At 40.0% G+C, this 18,092-nt stretch overlaps 1 protein-coding gene across 3 annotated transcripts; it reads left to right on the top strand.

Moving 5' to 3' along the window:
• The first annotated feature begins 342 nt into the window (after nt 1-342).
• Nucleotides 343-17,812, top strand: INTS13 (integrator complex subunit 13). 3 transcript variants are annotated; one of them, XM_054630873.2, is made up of 19 exons: nt 343-862; nt 1,195-1,479; nt 1,921-2,152; nt 3,077-3,151; nt 3,846-4,048; nt 4,207-4,287; nt 5,435-5,525; nt 6,481-6,609; nt 6,755-6,778; nt 8,246-8,330; nt 10,081-10,170; nt 10,608-10,697; nt 11,640-11,818; nt 12,594-12,764; nt 13,143-13,297; nt 14,230-14,460; nt 15,377-15,516; nt 16,178-16,313; nt 17,103-17,812. In XM_054630873.2, exons 3-19 carry the CDS (start codon nt 1,928-1,930, stop codon nt 17,140-17,142), a joined length of 2,145 nt encoding a protein of 714 aa, XP_054486848.1. In that variant the 5' UTR covers nt 343-862; nt 1,195-1,479; nt 1,921-1,927; the 3' UTR covers nt 17,143-17,812. The 3 variants fall into 3 exon arrangements, with proteins under 3 accessions (XP_054486848.1, XP_054486845.1, XP_054486846.1); XM_054630870.2 differs by lacking the exon at nt 1,195-1,479; XM_054630871.2 differs by lacking the exons at nt 1,195-1,479; nt 6,755-6,778 and having other exon boundaries at nt 344-862.
• Nucleotides 17,813-18,092: the final 280 nt, after the last annotated feature.

Here is an 18,092-nt window from a genome sequence, read left to right as displayed (position 1 = left end):
TCGGCTGCGCACTAATGAGCGCGAGAAGCCACAGACACACCCAGAAAACAGGGTTGAGTACTAATTAACAAACAAATTACGTAACTTTCTGCCCCTGATCGCTGATGCTTCTGTTTCTTAAAATGTATAAATAGTGTGTAGTTTCGGTGATCAGGGAGCCTTTCGCTGGCACGCTCCGTCCCCCTGCACGCTGGAAGACAGAATTCCCTCAGAAACTGGAACACACGGGGCTGCCGCCCGTCGGTGTGCCCGCCACGCCCGCAGATCTCGCGAGAACACGGAGGCCACGGCGGAGCCCGCCCACAGGGCGTCCTCGTGCTCTCGCGAGATCGCGGGCTCCTCCCCCGAGCCGTGCGGGCAGCGTAGGGACGGGCGGGGCGTCCGCGCTCGGGCGGGATCGGGCTGGGGAACAGGAGTGGCAACGGCAGCGGGGCCGGCGCCGGCCTCGGCATGTCGGGCGAGTGATCCCGGCCGGGCGCTGTGGCCCGGGGAAGTGCGGACAGGGGCCGGGCGCTCCCCCCGGGGGAGCCGCGGTGCCGGCGGCGCCCGTGGCCGCGCGGGGCCCCCGCGGGCTCAGGGGTGGGCGGAGCGGGGGGGGCTCCGGCCGCCTCTCCCACCCCCGCGGGCGCCGGGCGCGCAGGCCGGACCCGGGCCCCGCGCTCCCCGCCGAGCCGCCCGAGGAGGGGGAGCAGAGCGCCGCAGGGACATGGAGGGCGCCCGGCCGGAGGCGCCCGCGCCTGGCCCCGTCTAGGGCGCCCCGCGGGCCTCGTCCCTCCTCCTCCTCGGAGCGGGGCCGCGGGCGCGGCCGGGCGCGGCGAGGAGCGGGACCGGGGCTGCTGCACCACCGGAGGAGCCGGCCCAGGTGAGGAACGCTCGCCGTCGCCGTAACGCGTCCAGCGGCGCTGCCCCAGCCCCTCGGGCTCCCTGCCCCGGCCAGGGCGGGCTGCGAGCGCTCGGGCCGGGCCGGCAGCGGCCGGGGTCAGGCCAAGGGGCCGCGGTGAGCCCCGGCTGCTGCAGCCGAGCGCCGGGCCCAAGCCTGCCCCGCTGCTTCCCCCCGAGGAAGCCGCGGTTTCACTTCCGTGATCCTTGTTGCTTTGATATTTTAGGTTTTTTTAAATGAACATATATGTACTTTTTGTCTTGCGTATTCTGTAATTCAGCAGAAGTACATAGAACAATAAATTCTTTCGCTAGAAATTGCCGTTTTCGGCGGTGCCCAGCGACAGGAGAGGAGCAGTGGCCATAAACGAAAACACAGGAAGTTCCACCTCAACATGAGGAAGAACTTGTGTACATAAAAGGTGGCAGAGCCCTGGAGCAGCTGCCTGGGAAGGGAGTCCCCCTCTGGAGACATTGCAAACCCACGTGAAGGCATTACCCGCTCTAGGTCACCCTGCCCTGGCTGTGGGTTGGACCGGATGATGTCTGGAGGATCCTTCCAGCCCTACCTGCTCTGTGATTTTTATAATTTCACACTTGGTATATTTGTCAGTGAGATGTTGAAGTACAGATGCAACTATTCGTTTAAAAATAAGATATATTTAGCAAAGCCAAGACTAAAATTCTTGGTCTTTAAAGTTTAATAATAATTTTTTTCTTTTGCATGTTACTTGTTTTAGGAAATAAGCTTTAAATAGGAAGCAGTTTGTGTACTTCTTCTCTAAAGTTGGTTTTAAATAGAGGAGTGGGGAGAGTAATACTGTGCATTTTTATTGCCTTTTCAGCATGATAATTCCACTTTCCTCTATTTTTCCTCCTGAGAAAAAATCGTTTCTTCTGATTAAAAAATGTAGTCTACTAAAAATGGACTCTAAAACTTGAATATTTCTAGGATGTATGTGTAATTTTCACAGTCAACTTATGATGTGTTTTGTTTGGGTTCTTTTCACCGTGTGCATTTTTGATGTCTGTTTCTTTCAGGAAGAAAATGAAAATATTTTCTGAGTCTCACAAAACTGTTTTCGTTGTGGATCACTGCCCCTACATGGCAGAATCATGCAGGCAGCACGTGGAATTCGATATGTTAGTGAAGAACCGCACCCAGGGCATCATTCCTCTGGCACCCATCTCCAAGTCCCTGTGGACCTGCTCAGTGGAGTCATCCATGGAATACTGTAGAATAATGTATGATATTTTCCCTTTCAAGAAACTGGTAGGTTCTGCCAGCCATGCTGCATGTCATGCTTGATACAATATGGGATGTTTTCATCTTTTATTTTAGTCTTTTAATGTATTTGTGTTGTTTAGAGTAAAATAATCAAATTGTAATTTATCACTTAAAACTTGTTTTTGCTGTTTATATACGTTATAGTCCTTGAATTGGTTTTAGTAGTATATAAATCTCATTGCATATTTAATTTTGGAATCTTTCATTGTTCTAATGTCACATTACAAGCTGCTGCAAAACATGGAGAGGTGCTTTAGGGCAACTTAGAGCTTTATTATTGTGCTCTCCTGAACAATGACTTCACAAAAGCTTCAGTGAGGAACTGTCTTAAGCTGAATTTTCTTGCTGAATACACATGGTAGCTCTCTCTAAGAATTTCGGTGTCAGCATTGAAGGAATTCTGGGCTTTAGGAAGAGGATACGATTGCCCTGGAGCTAACAGTTCGGAAAAGTGGGAGGAGAGCTTCCTGGCACACACAGCTTCTTGTTTAGAAAACTGTATTTTCTTTGTGATGTTTGTTAAATCTTGGTAGATATTTACCCCATGATATACTGTGACAGACTTTGGAGAATGATGTGCAGTTTACAGTATTAGAATTTACTTTATTTTATGGCTGTCCTGCTGAAAATCTAATATAATTTTAAAAATGCTAATATTTTGAAAATCTTATTTGGTGTAGAGAATGATTTTCTGGTGTACAAATATAAGTTGTTAATCATATTACTAAGGGGAAAATTTAATATAGCAGGAGTGTGTGATTTTTGTGGGTTTGTTATTTTGAGTTTGGCTTGTCATTGCACATTATCTCCAGACAACCAGAAAAAAGAAGTGCAATTCATGTTGGTTTAAATTTGGGGAAGTAGCAATATAATGGCCGTTACCTTAATGTGCTTTTTTGATCCTTGTAGGTGAATTTCATTGTGAGTGATTCTGGGGCTCATGTGTTGAATTCTTGGACTCAGGAAGATCAGAACTTGCAGGAGGTATGATTAGTAACTGTTCTTTTGTTTTGTAGTTCAGACTTTATTGTGAAATAAACATTGTGTTCAATATGAAGTAACGCTGTTTAATTACAGTATAGGTGGATCTAGTCTGAAATTGTATAACAGAATTTCAAATAGCTGCCTGTAAGCCTGGATCATTCTATAGACAAAATTTAAAAAGAATCCAATATCTTTAAATAGAGACTTAAATATTTAAAATAAACATTATGAATAAATTAGTTACATATTTCTTCTGTAATTCAGTGTTACTTTTTGAACTTAAATTCTTTTTTGAAATATTTGCTTGAGAGGCAAATAACTTGTGTTAAATACTTTAATTGTTAATATCCTATTTATGGTTGTGTTTCATCCTCTGAAAAATTTACTTTGAGGAAGAAATGCATTTCCAAATTCTCAGAAAATAAAAGCAGAAGGCAACCAGCAATGTCTTTCGGGTGTTGGATATAAGTTGTTGGTTTTGGTCAGGTATTTTTCTGTAATAAATGCGAATATTTAATCACAATGAATAAATGAAATTGCAAAGGATAATTTAGGGCCAAATGTTTTCCAGAAGGCTGCCGGTAATGTTCGTTAGTTGTTCCATTTGCCCTTCTCCGGCAATGTTGATCTGCATGTCAGATGTGTTAGAAAAGCTGGGAGGTGCCTCTGGCTCACAGCTCTCTGTCCCGCCCAGCTGATGGCGGCGCTGGCGGCCGTGGGGCCACCGAACCCGCGGGCAGACCCCGAGTGCTGCAGCATCCTGCACGGGCTGGTGGCCGCCGTGGAGGCGCTCTGCAAGATCACCGAGTACCAGCACGAGGCCCGCACCACGCTCATGGAGAACGCCGAGCGCGTCGGCAACCGGGGCAGGATCATCTGCATCACCAACGCCAAGAGGTGGGCACCGGGGGCCTCTGCTGGTTCCTGACATTCCCACCAGGGCTGCAGGCAGCCCCTTTGCACAGATCCTTCTCAGAGCACTTCTCGCCTTTTCAAAGCTTTTGTTATGGGGTTCAGATGGTGCCGCCTTTAAAGAAATCCACCTTTCTTTGTAGTGACAGCCATGTTCGGATGCTGGAGGATTGTGTTCAGGAGACCATTCATGAGCACAACAAGCTTGCAGCTAACTCTGACCAGTGAGTACGCTTTTTACAGAGTTTCTGGCGTCCTCTAGGAAATATGGATGTATTTCTGTCACAAAACTCACTCTAATGAACCGTTTGAATGAATGTGAGGTAGAATGTGGTAAATCATGATATTGTTAGCTTAGAGGTGGTGTATGATCATTTTCTTTCCAGTATCATCCTTCATAGGTCAGGATTTCTTTAGCTTGTTACCTTCTACATCTGCTCCAAAATGTAATGCATAACTGTGCCTTGTTACACATTGTGTTTTTAATCACTAATTCATCTGGAGCAGTTTTTCTTGATAATACTGTGTTACTTCCATGTTCATTTTCCTTTGACTAAAACAGGTAACTTCTTTGAAACTAGTTTTAGTTTCTAAATGACTGTATTGCCTGGAACTTCCCTTGAGATAAAGAAATCTTAAAATGCAGAGTGCATCTCCTCTGAGAAGTCTTTTTCCATGTATGTTTTGTCTAATGAAACTGAACTGTTTGTCTGCAGCACTCTGTTATCTTGTTAAGTTGTTGTGGGTTGAGATCCTATCCTGGTTACTCCTCAGGCACTTCAAGAACAGAAGCAGCACTCTCCTATTTTTTCCTGCTGCAGTTGCAGTTTCATGGATGTATAAAGGATCCTGCCCAGGAAATTAGGGGTTAAATCCATTGTAAAGACAGGGATGTGGTACAATGTTTGTATCACTCCAAACTTCCAGCCACATCAGGATTAGCATATATCCCATTACATGTCCCATCTCTCTGTGCTGTTTGGGTAGTTGTTCTCATGTTCCCTGGAATCCCCTCATTCTTACCTACACTTGGAGACACAACTCCTCTGTAGTGTCAATATGCAGCTGAATAAAGCTGAACAGATTGCACCAGTTAAGGACTTACTCCATGATGTGTCCAAAAAAGAAGCACAGTGCTGTAGCATCTGAGGAGCAAGAAGTGTTAGGCTTGTATTTTTATTCTGATAAGAACTTATTTTGAAGTCTGTGCTTTTGAAATTCGTATCTGTAACCTAGTTCCTGCAGCACGGTTTCATAAACAACATGTTACTAACATATGTTTTGATTCTGTGTTCTAGATACCAGAATTAATTTAATTTTAGGAGATAATCTGCCACGCTGTAGGCTAAGCAAAATGATTTTATTTTTAAGTCTAATGCAGATTCAGAAATGTGAACTGGTGTTAATCCACACGTACCCAGTTGGTGAAGACAGCCTTGTTTCAGATCGTCCTAAAAAAGAGGTGAGGAGATTCAAATGAGAAAGCTTATTCCAGATTGAACCACATCAGACTGAAAATAGTGCAAATTGTTCTCAGTTGTTCAGTAGCAAAAGCACATGTGGTGGTTCTTTGAAACCAAGTACATTAAAAATCTGTAATATATTCTGCTATTCAACAGTCTGCTCTGTATTAATGTACTGTCTGTAAGAAAAGGCCCCAGAAAAATGACTTAGCATGAAAAGCTGCATAGTATTTAATATATGAAAAGGACTATCAGGGGCTACCTTCCTGTGATTCATTTCTACAGAACTCTGCTGTAGTTATGCTAAAAATTGTGAATGGAAGATAGCAAATTGACTACTTCCCTCTCTAAGGCAGTCACTGGGTTTGGGTCTTGGGATTTTTTTTTTTGGTTGTTGTTGTTTGGGGTTGTTTTGGGGTTTTTGGGGATTGTTGTTGTAGTTTTTGTTGTGTGGTTTTTTAAATTTATTTTGTTTTGTTTTTGAGCCCCAACCCAGCGTTCTTTTTGGCAAAGGAAAAATCAAATACATCTTCTAGCTTGTGTTTATTTGCCTTGTGTATGTATGATGCACTTACAGGCAGACATCTAAAAATTACTTTGCTACTGTTACTCAGCAGGTAAAAGAATGTAAAACCAGGCCCAGAGCTGCTGTTAAGATTTATTCCCCATGTTGTGATGCTACTTTTTCCTATTAACAATTAGTGACTCAAAATTTTTAGCACACTTCTAATTTTGTTTTTTTACCATTTTTAAGAACTGCATCTATAGCGGTTGGCATAAGCTCAAACTTCAGAATGAAAATAGTTTTTTGCTTCTTGCTTGGTAGTTTCCCCTGGTGTGGGTTTCTGAATGGTAGTTTTAGCAGCATAAATGCTTATTTGAGAGTTGAACAAACTGTACTGTTGAATGATATCACAACCTAAACTATGAATTCCATGTATCAATTTATTTCAGCTCTCCCCTGTTCTAACCAGTGAAGTGCACAGTGTCCGTGCCGGGAGGCACCTGGCTACCAAACTGAATCTTTTAGTACAGCAACACTTTGATCTGGCTTCAACCACAATAACTAACATCCCTATGAAGGTAATATTGTGTCTCCAGCTCTGTGTTAACCAGATGCATCACTTCTAAATTTGTTTGAAAACTTTTGATGTTTATTTTAATTGAATTTTTACATTGTTTTTCTCTCCATATCATATTTTCTGTTTTGTTTTTTTTCTTTTATTAGCCCACATTCAATGTCTGTGATCAGGTTAGTAAAAATGAAGTAGGGGAAAAAAAAGTAAAGAAGGATCACAGAACAAAATATTGTATTGCCAAATCTCAATTTTTGACGTAGCAATACAAGTGTTATTTCAGTTCTGTTTGTATTACTTTATATAAATACAGTCTTGTTTACCTCAGATCAATTTGTCTGTGATTCTTTTGTCTTTTTCTAGTTGTGTTTAGATATTCTTGACCCTTGTGCATTATAGTGGCATAGTGAGTCTCTTTTTCCTCTGTTTCATTATCATGCCCACCCAACATAAAGGTGTTTGTAACTAAAAGCTGCTTTTTTACCAAGGATTTTCCAGTGGGTTTTCTACTCTGAAAATCCATAAATATGAAATGGGGACAGGATATACCTAGTTAAGAAAGAGATTCAATTAAGCATCTTGTGGTAGATGTTATGTCCATATTTTAAATTTTTTTGCTACTTGGAGGGAAATTAGTGCAGTTTAGAATGTCAGGTGTTCAGTTGGCAGTAATTTTCTGATCAGGCAGCACGAGACAATTGAGACAGAAGTGTCAGTATTCAAACAGAAAAAGAGCCATGGGCAGGTAACCTTCGTGATTTAAAAAATTCATTAACTTGTAACACAGTCAATCATTGCATATTTGAAAACTAGCAATATTGTGTGGATTTTATAAGTTAAAACAAGATATCAAAATAATTTTCAGTTTTTATGAGAGTTTAACATGGGTCATGGCATAAATGTGACTTCAGTTTGCAAATACCTTGTCTGTAACTTTCTGACCTGTGTGCTGCTGGTGTGCCTCTCCCTTCTGCCTTTGTCCTTATAGTAATAGACTATGTTGGGTTCTCTGTGGTTTTTTCTTTTCTTTTTAAATTTGGAGTAAATTAGCAGAGTTACTGTTCTGTTTTTGCTGATCCTCTGCAGCTGTTTAAAGATGCAGTGTCCTCTTTACAAAAATCAAATTTTTTTTAGTTATAAACTTGGAGCTGCAAGTGCACTTCTTCTCATAAGCTTAAGAAATAATAAGTTCAAAGTGTGGGTTTTGGTTTGGATTCTTTATTTTTGGTTTTGAAAAGTAATTGTCCCTCTACCCTGCAGTGAGTCTTTGTTGCTGCTCCTCAGTAAGTTGTAACTGCTGCTCGTTATGTAACATTTTGTAGGCTTCCTTAACTTCACTAATTTAGTGAAGTAGTCAAACCTAGTTTTTTTTCCTGTGTGTGATGCTCTGCACCCTGACATGAGGCTTGTGTAAAGAGGAATAGGGTTTCAAAAAAGTAAATAAGAGGAAAAGCAGTTGGCTGCATCTTTAAACTGCTCCAAGAGCAAAGTTTCCTCAGCATTGCAATCCTGTTGTTGTCTGAGGCACTTGAAGATTTTTTGTTTTCTTTCAGACTGAAAGACAAATGTAGAATTATTCCTTTATGAAAATGGTGACCTCAAGCTAAAGTAATTCTATTTATGTCTACCTTTCTCTTTTGAAGGAGGAACAACATGCTAACACATCAGCCAACTATGATGTGGAGCTGCTTCATCACAAAGAGGCACATGTGGATTTTTTAAAGAGTGGTGAGTAGGAATGGCCATCTGAAGGTGGCTTTTGATCAACCTCTTTGGGAGTATTCACAAAGAAAGATGGAGAGATTCAAATCCATATAAATTTCAGGCTCAAATAGTAAATATTTCAGTTATTCCTTGTAACCCAGGGAACTTAATTTGTAATGTTGGCATTAGAGTTTTACTCAATATTGATATATTTTAATACAGCAGTGAGAAAACAGGCCAAATTCACATATGTTCAGGATATTGCTGTGAGATTTTAAGGACATGTCAGTTCCTTACTGAGATACTAAAACTAGGTGAGAGACCAGATATGCAGGGAGATTTTACAAAATAAAGTCCTTCTTGTGGATATTTGTGCAAAATCATGCCTTGCACAATTGACATTTGTTAAGTAATAATAATTAGCACCAGTTACATCCCACAGGCCTATTTATGACAATAATTGTTTTAGAAAAAACAAGAGTTGTTTGGCTGTTGAGCTTTTTTGTTGTATTTGAAATACCTACTATCTTTTTTTTTGTAAATTTGGAATTACTACCTAGTATTCCTCTGAGGTGAATTTTTAATAGCTCAACCAAAGTCAGAAAAGCACAATACTCAGCCTTTTGCAGAATCATTTTGTTGAGGAAACTGCCTGATGTAAAACGTGGTTAAAAATCAGCTTATAACTTCTGTATTAGTAGAATTAAATGTCATATGATCCATAAGTAGCCATTTTGGGGAGTTTGTTCTTTTTGTCTCATTACTTTGAGGAAGAAGAGGTAACTCCTTTGTCATCTCCAAGTGCTGTGCTCCAAATTTTAGGGGAGTGGATGACTAAAGATTGATGAAAAGCAGAGGGTGTTGCAGTAATGACCTCAGCCTCACCTGAACTGTGTTATGATGTTGAAATCTTAAAGCTTTTATTACCAGGGCTCAGAAGCAGTTTTGTAAAACCTGTAGGCTCAAGGAATTAGGTCTCCTAGGAAAATACAAAAGCACTCTGACTGCATTTCCTCTTCACATTTTTCCCATCAGGACTTAGAGAGGAAAAAGTCTGTTCTTAGATCCTGTAAATTTTGGGTTCTTTCATTTGTTTCTAAATACATAATTCAGCTGTAATAGCTCTGATGCTCGGAAAGTGGGAATTTAGTTACACTGGTCTTCTTTCTCTGAAATGTTGCCAAGAAATTTTCAGGTTAAATAAGTTTGGCCTTCAGATATTCTGAGAGATAATTTCTAAAATTGCTGCAGTTAATTTTAATAATAAAGTATTTCCAGTATTTTAATAATAAAGCATCTGTGCTCAGTAGAACACATTGAGAGAATGCAGGCTGAATCTGACATAGCGATGAGACCAAATATTTCTTTCCCCAAAAAATTAAACTTGTCAAATGTACCTTTAGATTGGTTTAATTGACTTTGGGAATACAATATGTATTGTATTAATACATAAATTAATCCAATACATTTTTATTGTATTAATACATAAATACAGTCAGCTCTAGTATTTAAGAGTTCTGATTTCTGTGTGGAAAATTTTAATAAAGATATTATCTTCAAGTCCTGAGCATTTTAGCAGGAAAAAGTTGCTGCTGCTGACAGAACTAAACTTATGTAGAACTTTCTACTTGTCAAATCAAAAGGTTAGGTATCTAAGTTTTAAATTCAGATTGCATTGTGTATATGTTCATGTTACATTTTGTACCTTAAGTTTAGAGCTGTTTTTCTGTAATAAACTCTGGTTGATCCCTCCTCTTTCTGCCTTTCTCTGCAGGTGATAACCACGTAGGTGGCAATAGCAGGGAAGGCACATTTAAAGAAACTGTGACACTGAAATGGTGCACTCCTCGAACCAACAGTGTGGGTAGGTGCCATGGAACCTTCCAGACCTTGTTGGTAACTTGTACAAATCAGAGTACAGGAGAGAAAGCCAGGGCAGCTCTGAGGTGGCTGTGCAGCTCATGCACCCTATTAACTATTAGCAATTTATGTTGACTCGTTGAGCCAGCAGGCCAGAAATACAGGTAAGAGAAATAAGAGCAAACTGACTGGTCAGTGAAGTGATTCAGGAGATAAAGAATTGGGGTTTCTGCTGCAAACAGGGCTTGGGAATGTATGAGATTCTCAGAGCTGTGGATTCTTGGGAATCCTCCCAGTGAGGACTTTGAGACTGAGAGGCATCTAGACTTTCTAGTTCTGCTCATTGTGGACTAGCCTCCTCCTCTTCCATTCTTTTATTTTGTGGATTTTTTTTTCTGTCTCTGGAATTACACTCCACTTTTCTACTCCTTTATTTTTCAGAACTGCACTATTGCACTGGAGCATACAGAATTTCACCAGTAGATGTAAATAGCAGACCTTCTTCATGCCTTACAAACTTTCTCCTTAATGGTAAATTTGTGTCCTTGACTAATTATTCAATGTTATAATTTTTAATTCTGTAAATGGAGCATGTGGCACATTTTGATTGGTGTAGCATTAATGTGTATATACTGTAAAAATACTGTGTTTATTTTAAAATGTCCTATAAATAAGAGAAAAAAGTTGTTAAATGTCCTCAAAGGCAATTGTTTTTGAAACTTAAAGATTGAAATGGAGGTTTGTATGTTTGCAAACAAAATGGCATTACAAATATCCTTTTAATAGAATGTTTCCTTCAGTCAAGTTACTTGATTCTCCACATATGCAGTGGTTTTATTAAACATTATATCTTAGTGTATTTTTCTCTAGAGATTGTGTAGTGAGAATGTCCTTTGATTTATAAAAATGGTTAGAACCAAAATTAATAGTGTATTTCAGATAAGCTCACTCTTTGATTTTTGCTTCCTGATAAAAAGAAACTTATTTGGAGAATGCACCCTTTAATGCTTGGTGCATATTTTACTGAAAATAAGACAAATGCAGTTTTATTTCCCTGTCTGAAGAACAGTATCCATTCTAAGCATGAGCAAGTGGTATCAGCTGATACCTTTATACTCAAGAGGTTATTTTATTACTTTTTGAAAGTTGTTTTGATGAGTGTGGTTCTGCAGCAGGGCTATTTGAATGCCTTATGAATATGTATTTTTTCCTAAGAATAATGTCTTACAGAAAAAATGATGGATTGGTCTAGGAGAGGCCTTTTGGTGTTGCTTTGTAAAATTTTAAGGTGCATATACCCTGTTCTGTGTCAAGTAATGAGGAGATGGCAGTTTGTTGTTCAGCTGGGTGAAAACACCACCTTGGTGGGTTCAGATTCTTCTTGGCCAAGCACAAACCTGTATTTATGCAGCTCAAAATGTAAAATTGCAGCACGCAGGAATGAGTGAATGAAACTGATCTCCCTTCCACCAGGTCGTTCGGTGTTGTTGGAGCAGCCACGCAAGTCTGGCTCAAAAGTCATCAGCCACATGCTCAGCAGCCACGGGGGAGAGATTTTCTTGCACGTGTTGAGCAGCTCGCGCTCAATTCTGGAAGATCCCCCCTCAATTAGCGAAGGCTGCGGTGGGAGGGTCACTGACTACAGGATCACAGTAAGGGTCTTTCTGTCCTACACCGCTGCTTCTCTCACATGACAACAGGTGCAGGGCAGTAGGTGTGGGAAGGAAACGCTAGAGTGGATTGCATGGTCAAACTTCCTTTGTAATAAATACCTTGATAGATAAAATAGTAGAAAATACTACGTTTGTTGATTGTTATGCCTGCTTCATAGAATACTTTGTGTGTCAAGGAATGCCTCCTTAATGTACTAGGAGTGTTGAAATTTTGTCCTAGTTCTAGGAAAACATTTTTCTTGGCAAGTTTCTTCTGTGGGTTGGATACACATAGAACTATATCATGCTTATTGTCAAAGGATAGATTGCATATGAGTGCTTGTACAATAAATCAAAAAGATGAAGTTGACAGCTGATTGTCTGATACCAGCTTTGAACCCTGATATCAAACAATCAGCTGACATGCCTTTTGTTTATCCTTTATTTTTTTCAACACATCCTTGATATTTTTTGTAAATAAGCAGAAGTTCCTTCTGGAAAAATATAACTCTTCCCATAGACGAAATACCTTGCAAATCTGGAAGTCCTCTTTGTCAAAACCCATATATTGATTTTTACCCCATATTTCTGTGCCCCTGTTTTTGTGTTCCCCCTGGTAAATGCATGAGAGCTAGAGACAGGGCTGTGGCTGGTAGGGTCGGATATGGCAGTGGGATGGTACAAAGTGATAAGCAAGGCTAAGCTGTTTAGCCCCTTCACTGAAAGTTGCTTTGTTAGAGAAATGCCTAATTGTATCTTGTTTGGTTATCATTAGGATTTTGGTGAATTTATGAGGGAAAACCGATTAACTCCTTTTCTAGAGCCCAGATATAAGATGGATGGAAGTCTTGAAATTCCATTGGAACGTGCAAAAGATCAGTTAGAGAAACATACTCGTTACTGGCCTATGATTATTTCTCAGACCACCATCTTCAACATGCAAGCTGTAAGTAACCTGGGCTATGTACATTTTTGTTCTGTTCCTAGATTAAGTTTCCCCATGTCACTTGATGAAATACCAATTCTATGGGGTGATAAATCCCTTGCTGTATAATCAGTTTATTTTCAGCTTTATTTTTCCTGAACTAATTCTGTATTTAATGCAGTAGATTATTGGAATGCTATTTAAATAAAGTGATTTGAACCTGACAGCTCCAGTTCTGCTGGGTAAAGAAAGCATCTACTTACACTTAAAATTAGTACTGAACTGAGGATAAGAGGGTGGGGTTTTGTTGGTGTTGTTTCCTTGCCTTTAATTTTTTAATCCCTGTTGCTCTCCTGTGACACACATTTTCTTGTTGTTTATTTCTATTTTGTCTCTCAGGTAGTGCCATTAGCCAGTGTGATTGTAAAGGAGACAATGACTGATGAGGATGTGCTGAATTGTCAAAAAACAATATACAATTTGGTAGACATGGAGAGGAAGAATGACCCACTGCCAATTTCAACAGTTGGTACCAGAGGAAAGGGGCCAAAAAGGTTACATGCCTATCTCTCTGTTGATTCTGGACTATTTCTCAGAAATACTCTGTTGACAATGTTTTCATACCAGGTTTTTAAAATATAGCTAAAAGTAATACATAGTGAACTAAACACTGTATTGCACACCCCAAATGCTGTGAGTGCTTCACCTGTATCATTTAGGGGCTATAACAGTACTGATACTGCTGTATATTAGGGAAAAAAGCTCTACAGTTTTATTATCTAAGAATTTAAAAATGCTAAAAAGTATGAAATCAAAGATAGTTATTGGCAAAGTTAAGAAATAGATACAGTATGGACAGATAAAGTGGAATAATTTCAAATTAATAAAAAGGAAAACTTAATGCACTGTTCATTTCTAATATACTTAAAATTGGGATATATTAGAATCCTTATGGAACAGTTATTTCAAATATGGGATACTTCTTTAAAATAAGCATGGAATATTCTGATCCCTCAATCACTGGGATGTGTTCCTCCTATTTCCAAGAATGGATTGAAAAGAAATTCAGCTCCTGATTTGCCTACATGACTGGGAGTTATTGACAATGGTGTGGTGCAATTCTTTCTTATTTTTTTAAACCCAAATAATGTAATAATTAATTTGCATGTCAGTACATGAATGGCCCTCTGACATTGCATTGTTAGCAAGCACCTGAGAGGTTTCACAAGTGCCAACAATATGATTCCAATGGATATAATCCATTTCAATTTAAATTTTACTCTGGGCGTTAACTGGGAAATGTTAATGTGGTTCAAGCATGGAGTAATCCCAGGTGGAGAAACCTGCAGTACAGGAGGACAGATAATCTCTGGGGAGTTATTTTTGGTTTGGGGGTTCTGTGTTGTTTCTTAAGGCCTGCATTGATGCAGTGAGTAGTGGAATGGTGGTGGTGATCCTCGGTGTGGTGTTTTTCCTGGCCCTTCAGGGATGAGCAGTACCGCATCATGTGGAACGAGCTGGAGACCCTGGTGCGAGCGCACATCAACAACTCTGACAAACACCAGCGAGTCCTGGAGTGCCTCATGGCCTGCAGGAGCAAACCCCCCGAGGAGGAGGAGCGCAAGAAACGGGGCAGGAAGAGAGAAGACAAAGAGGACAAGTCGGAGAAGTTGGGCAAAGACTATGAATCAGATAAGCCATGGCAGGAATCAGAGAGGTACATTTTCTAAAGTGAAATCAAACTGTAGCATAACTGTTGTTCTTAGCTGACCTCTTAGCCAAGTGTTGTAGCTTGAGGAGTTCCTGCTGTTGGATTCTATCATAACCACACCACCTATTCGATATTAAACTGCTTTATGGAAACGTAAAGCATGGCTGAAAATGTGGGACAAGCAGTTGTTTTATCAAGCTGTAGATAGTTCAGTGTTCAGGTTGATTAAACAACCCAGCTTGATTTGGCTCTTCTCTTCAGTTGAGCATCAGGATTGTAGTCCGTTTACCTCCTGTCTGTAATTCATGTTGTTACTGTAGCTTGTCTAAGTGGCAAGCACCTGTCAGTCTGTTCTGTGTTTCTTCTTTGAAACTACTTTCTACAGAGATCCAAAAAACTCACGGTAATAAGCTTAATTTGTATGTGCTCTGTGCATGCAGGGATCATTTAGGATGGGAGGGCCTTTTCATCTACCCTGCTGTCACCATGCTGATGACATTCCATGCCTTCCTGTGAATGATCATTCCTACAACTTTGCTTTCACATGTGGAACAGAAATGGGGACTGAGATAAAAGGGGTCTAGTGTGAATGGGTCTGAATTCATCTAGAAAAGATAATAGGAAGTTGTATTGTATTTCCCTATGTATTTATTTTAATTTAGTCTTTCCTTCAAAATTCAGACATCAATTGTCTCAACAACCAAAGTGAAACTGTATATTAAGAACCTTTCCTATATGTAATGCTTTATACAGAGGATTATTTGGCTACAATTCCCTATTGTTTGTCACCCACTCCAAGGGGTCAAAAGAAATTTTCTTATGGTATGGGTCCTGTATAATTTTGAGTAGTACAGAAAGCTATCAAGAATTATGTCCTGCTCAAACATAATTTTCCTCACCCTTTTCCTTCCCTCTGGAAAAGGTTAAAAGGTCTTTTGGATCGGGAGAAAGAAGAACTGGCAGAAGCTGAAGTTATCAAAGACTCCCCTGATTCTCCTGAGCCCCCCAACAAAAAGCCTCTCATTACAATGGACGAAATGCCCACAGTTGAAAAGGCAAAAGGTAAACCAGAACAATTGCAACAGATTATTTCTTTTAAGAGTAGATGTTGTTGCATCAGTCTGTGTTTTCTAAAGTAATGAGGTGAATCATTTTGGAGTTAAAGCTAAGTCAGTGAAGATCATGTTTAATTGAATGCTAAATGTTGAGAAATTCTTGGAAAACATGTTAACCTCACCAGGTCTGTGAAAAAAGGGAGATACCAAGACACTGTGTGGGTCTGCTGATCAACTCTTGGGTTGACAGGGGGTTGGCCAAGTTCCTGCTGGTGCTGTCTGACCTAGTGTGCGTGAGAAATGCTGTTTGAGGGCAGGTATCAGAAATCACTGTCTCCTGCTACTAAATAATCAACTTGCCTAAGCAGTGCAGTTGTCAGAATGGACAGTTCTCACTCTTCCTTGGTGTGAATTATTTTCTGTTACAGTGGCTGAGCTGATGCTGAGATTCTGTATTTAAAGCAGAGTCCATCTCACATGCAGCAACTCCTCAGCCATTATCACTTTGCATATTTTATATTTATTTAGCCCCTGTTGTAAGTTTGTTTAATTTTAGTTGTTTTAACATGTTGAATTACCATAATCTGTATTTTCCTTTAAGATATTATAATGATGTAATGTTAATTCAAAATTTTCATCACTTAGACTCTTTTTACTTACAATTTTAGGGCCAATGTCCTTGCTGTCTTTATGGAGCAACAGAATTAATACTGCCAACTCTAGGAAACACCAGGAATTTATTGGTCGGTTGAACTCTGTCAACAACAAAGCTGAACTGTATCAACATCTGAAAGAAGAAAATGGGTTTGTATCAGGAAATGTATCACTACCCATATCTTGGTAGCAGTCAGTGTGGGGTTTACAGCATTAGATACTCCTTTGATGATTAAAATATCTGAATATATTCCTTTGCTTCTCAGCATTGATGGAGAACCACAGCAGTGTTTGGTTTTCTGTTTGCATCTGTGCTGAGTGAGACTGACTGCTGAGAGCTGGGCCTCAGGGACTGCCCCTGCAGCAAAACTCTTACTAAACTGCAGGGGTTTAAACTGTAGCTGAGACTTTCTGCTTGCTTTAGCTTCCACAGGAATGGCTGATACAGAAATATTGTTGGTGATAAAGTGGTTGACTCTTAGGCTGTGCTGTAATGAAGTAGTCCATGTTCTACAAAAAATACTGGAAAGCCAAATCAGCCTACTCTGAAGGAAATCAGATGATGGTAGACAATGATCAGTGTAAGAGGGGTGAAAATGAAGTCCTTGGAAAAAATGGCCAAAGCTCAAGTTTTCAAAATGGATTCTCCAGTCACATGAATATTCTCCAGTCACAGGAATATTTTCTATTTTGGTGAGGTTGATAGTGGATGGTTTTTCACAGCTGAAATGTATCTCTGCAGAAACCTTTCCTTTATGTACTGACTGCTGCTTAAAGAAGTATTAAGAGGAGATCAGATTGCATATGTTGGGGTAGGGAGAGACAGAACAGTTAGTGAAGTAAAAAATATTTATGAAAGCATTTAAATCTGATTTTTTTTTTTAACTGTTGATTGTTCCTCCAGTAACAAGACTTACCACTTGTTGTCTTGCCTTTCAGAATGGAAACAACAGAAAATGGAAAAGCAGGCCGGCAGTGAGGATTAATTCTGTTTCTTGGGACAAAACCTGGCTAAAATGCAAAAATATTTAATGCTGGAATTGCTCTTGGTACTGTTTCAATACAATTGTATAGCTGTGGTTTGATTGGTTTTTACATTTTTCTAGTCCTATTTTTGCTATGAAGTATGAAACCTGCATATCACGTTAAACCAGCTGTGTGCAAATAGGAGCTGTCCTGAAGCGTTTTCCAGTCGTGCTTTAGGATGAAGAAAACCTCTGCTGCCATGGAGTAAATCAAGTAGTCAAAAATGTTAGTCACCTTAAAGTCCTTGCCCAGAAGTATTGGATAATATGTCAAAATCAGTGATGACCGTCTTAAAAAAAAAATTGAAGTAATTTACAGTAAGCTGATAACATCCTTAATTTTGGTCCATGAACACCTTTTATTTATATGAGGATTCCTCAGGAGTTCAGAATTATGGAAAAGACCGCACACTGGGTACCCAGACACTGAGCTGAGAGAGTGCCAGTCTTGGTTTTCATCTGAGGGGTGGGAGGGTGAGGGCTTTTACAGATAGAAATTGTTGGCTTAAAGACTTTTAAGAAATGGAATGGAAATGGTCTTTAGAAAGCAAAGCCTTTCAAGTTGTTGTGTTGGAGTTAAGGCTTTGTAAGCAAAAGTACAATAAAATTTTTTGCTAATAATTATATTATTGATGAAGTGTGTTCTGTAAGATACTTGTGGTTGTATGTCTGAGGGCCTGAGTTTGAATGGCTGTGAATGAAAAGGTAACTGATCTGTCTTCAGTTTCTTTGAGTAGAGCCTCTTGCACTGGGGACTAGAATTCTCAACTGGGAAAATTCAGCCAATGTCTGTGGTCTGATCCCTTGCCAGGTTTTGGGTCGTCTTGCACATGGGCTAAGGAAAGATAATTCCTGAGCTCTCCAAGTGTGTCAGCCTTCCTCTGGTCTGCATCTGGCTTCTGTA

This window comes from Agelaius phoeniceus, chromosome 5, assembly GCF_051311805.1.
Source record: "Agelaius phoeniceus isolate bAgePho1 chromosome 5, bAgePho1.hap1, whole genome shotgun sequence".
Classification (NCBI taxonomy): domain Eukaryota; kingdom Metazoa; phylum Chordata; class Aves; order Passeriformes; family Icteridae; genus Agelaius; species Agelaius phoeniceus.
Note: the sequence above shows the minus strand (reverse complement) of the source record. Positions and strands in the feature narration are given on the sequence as shown.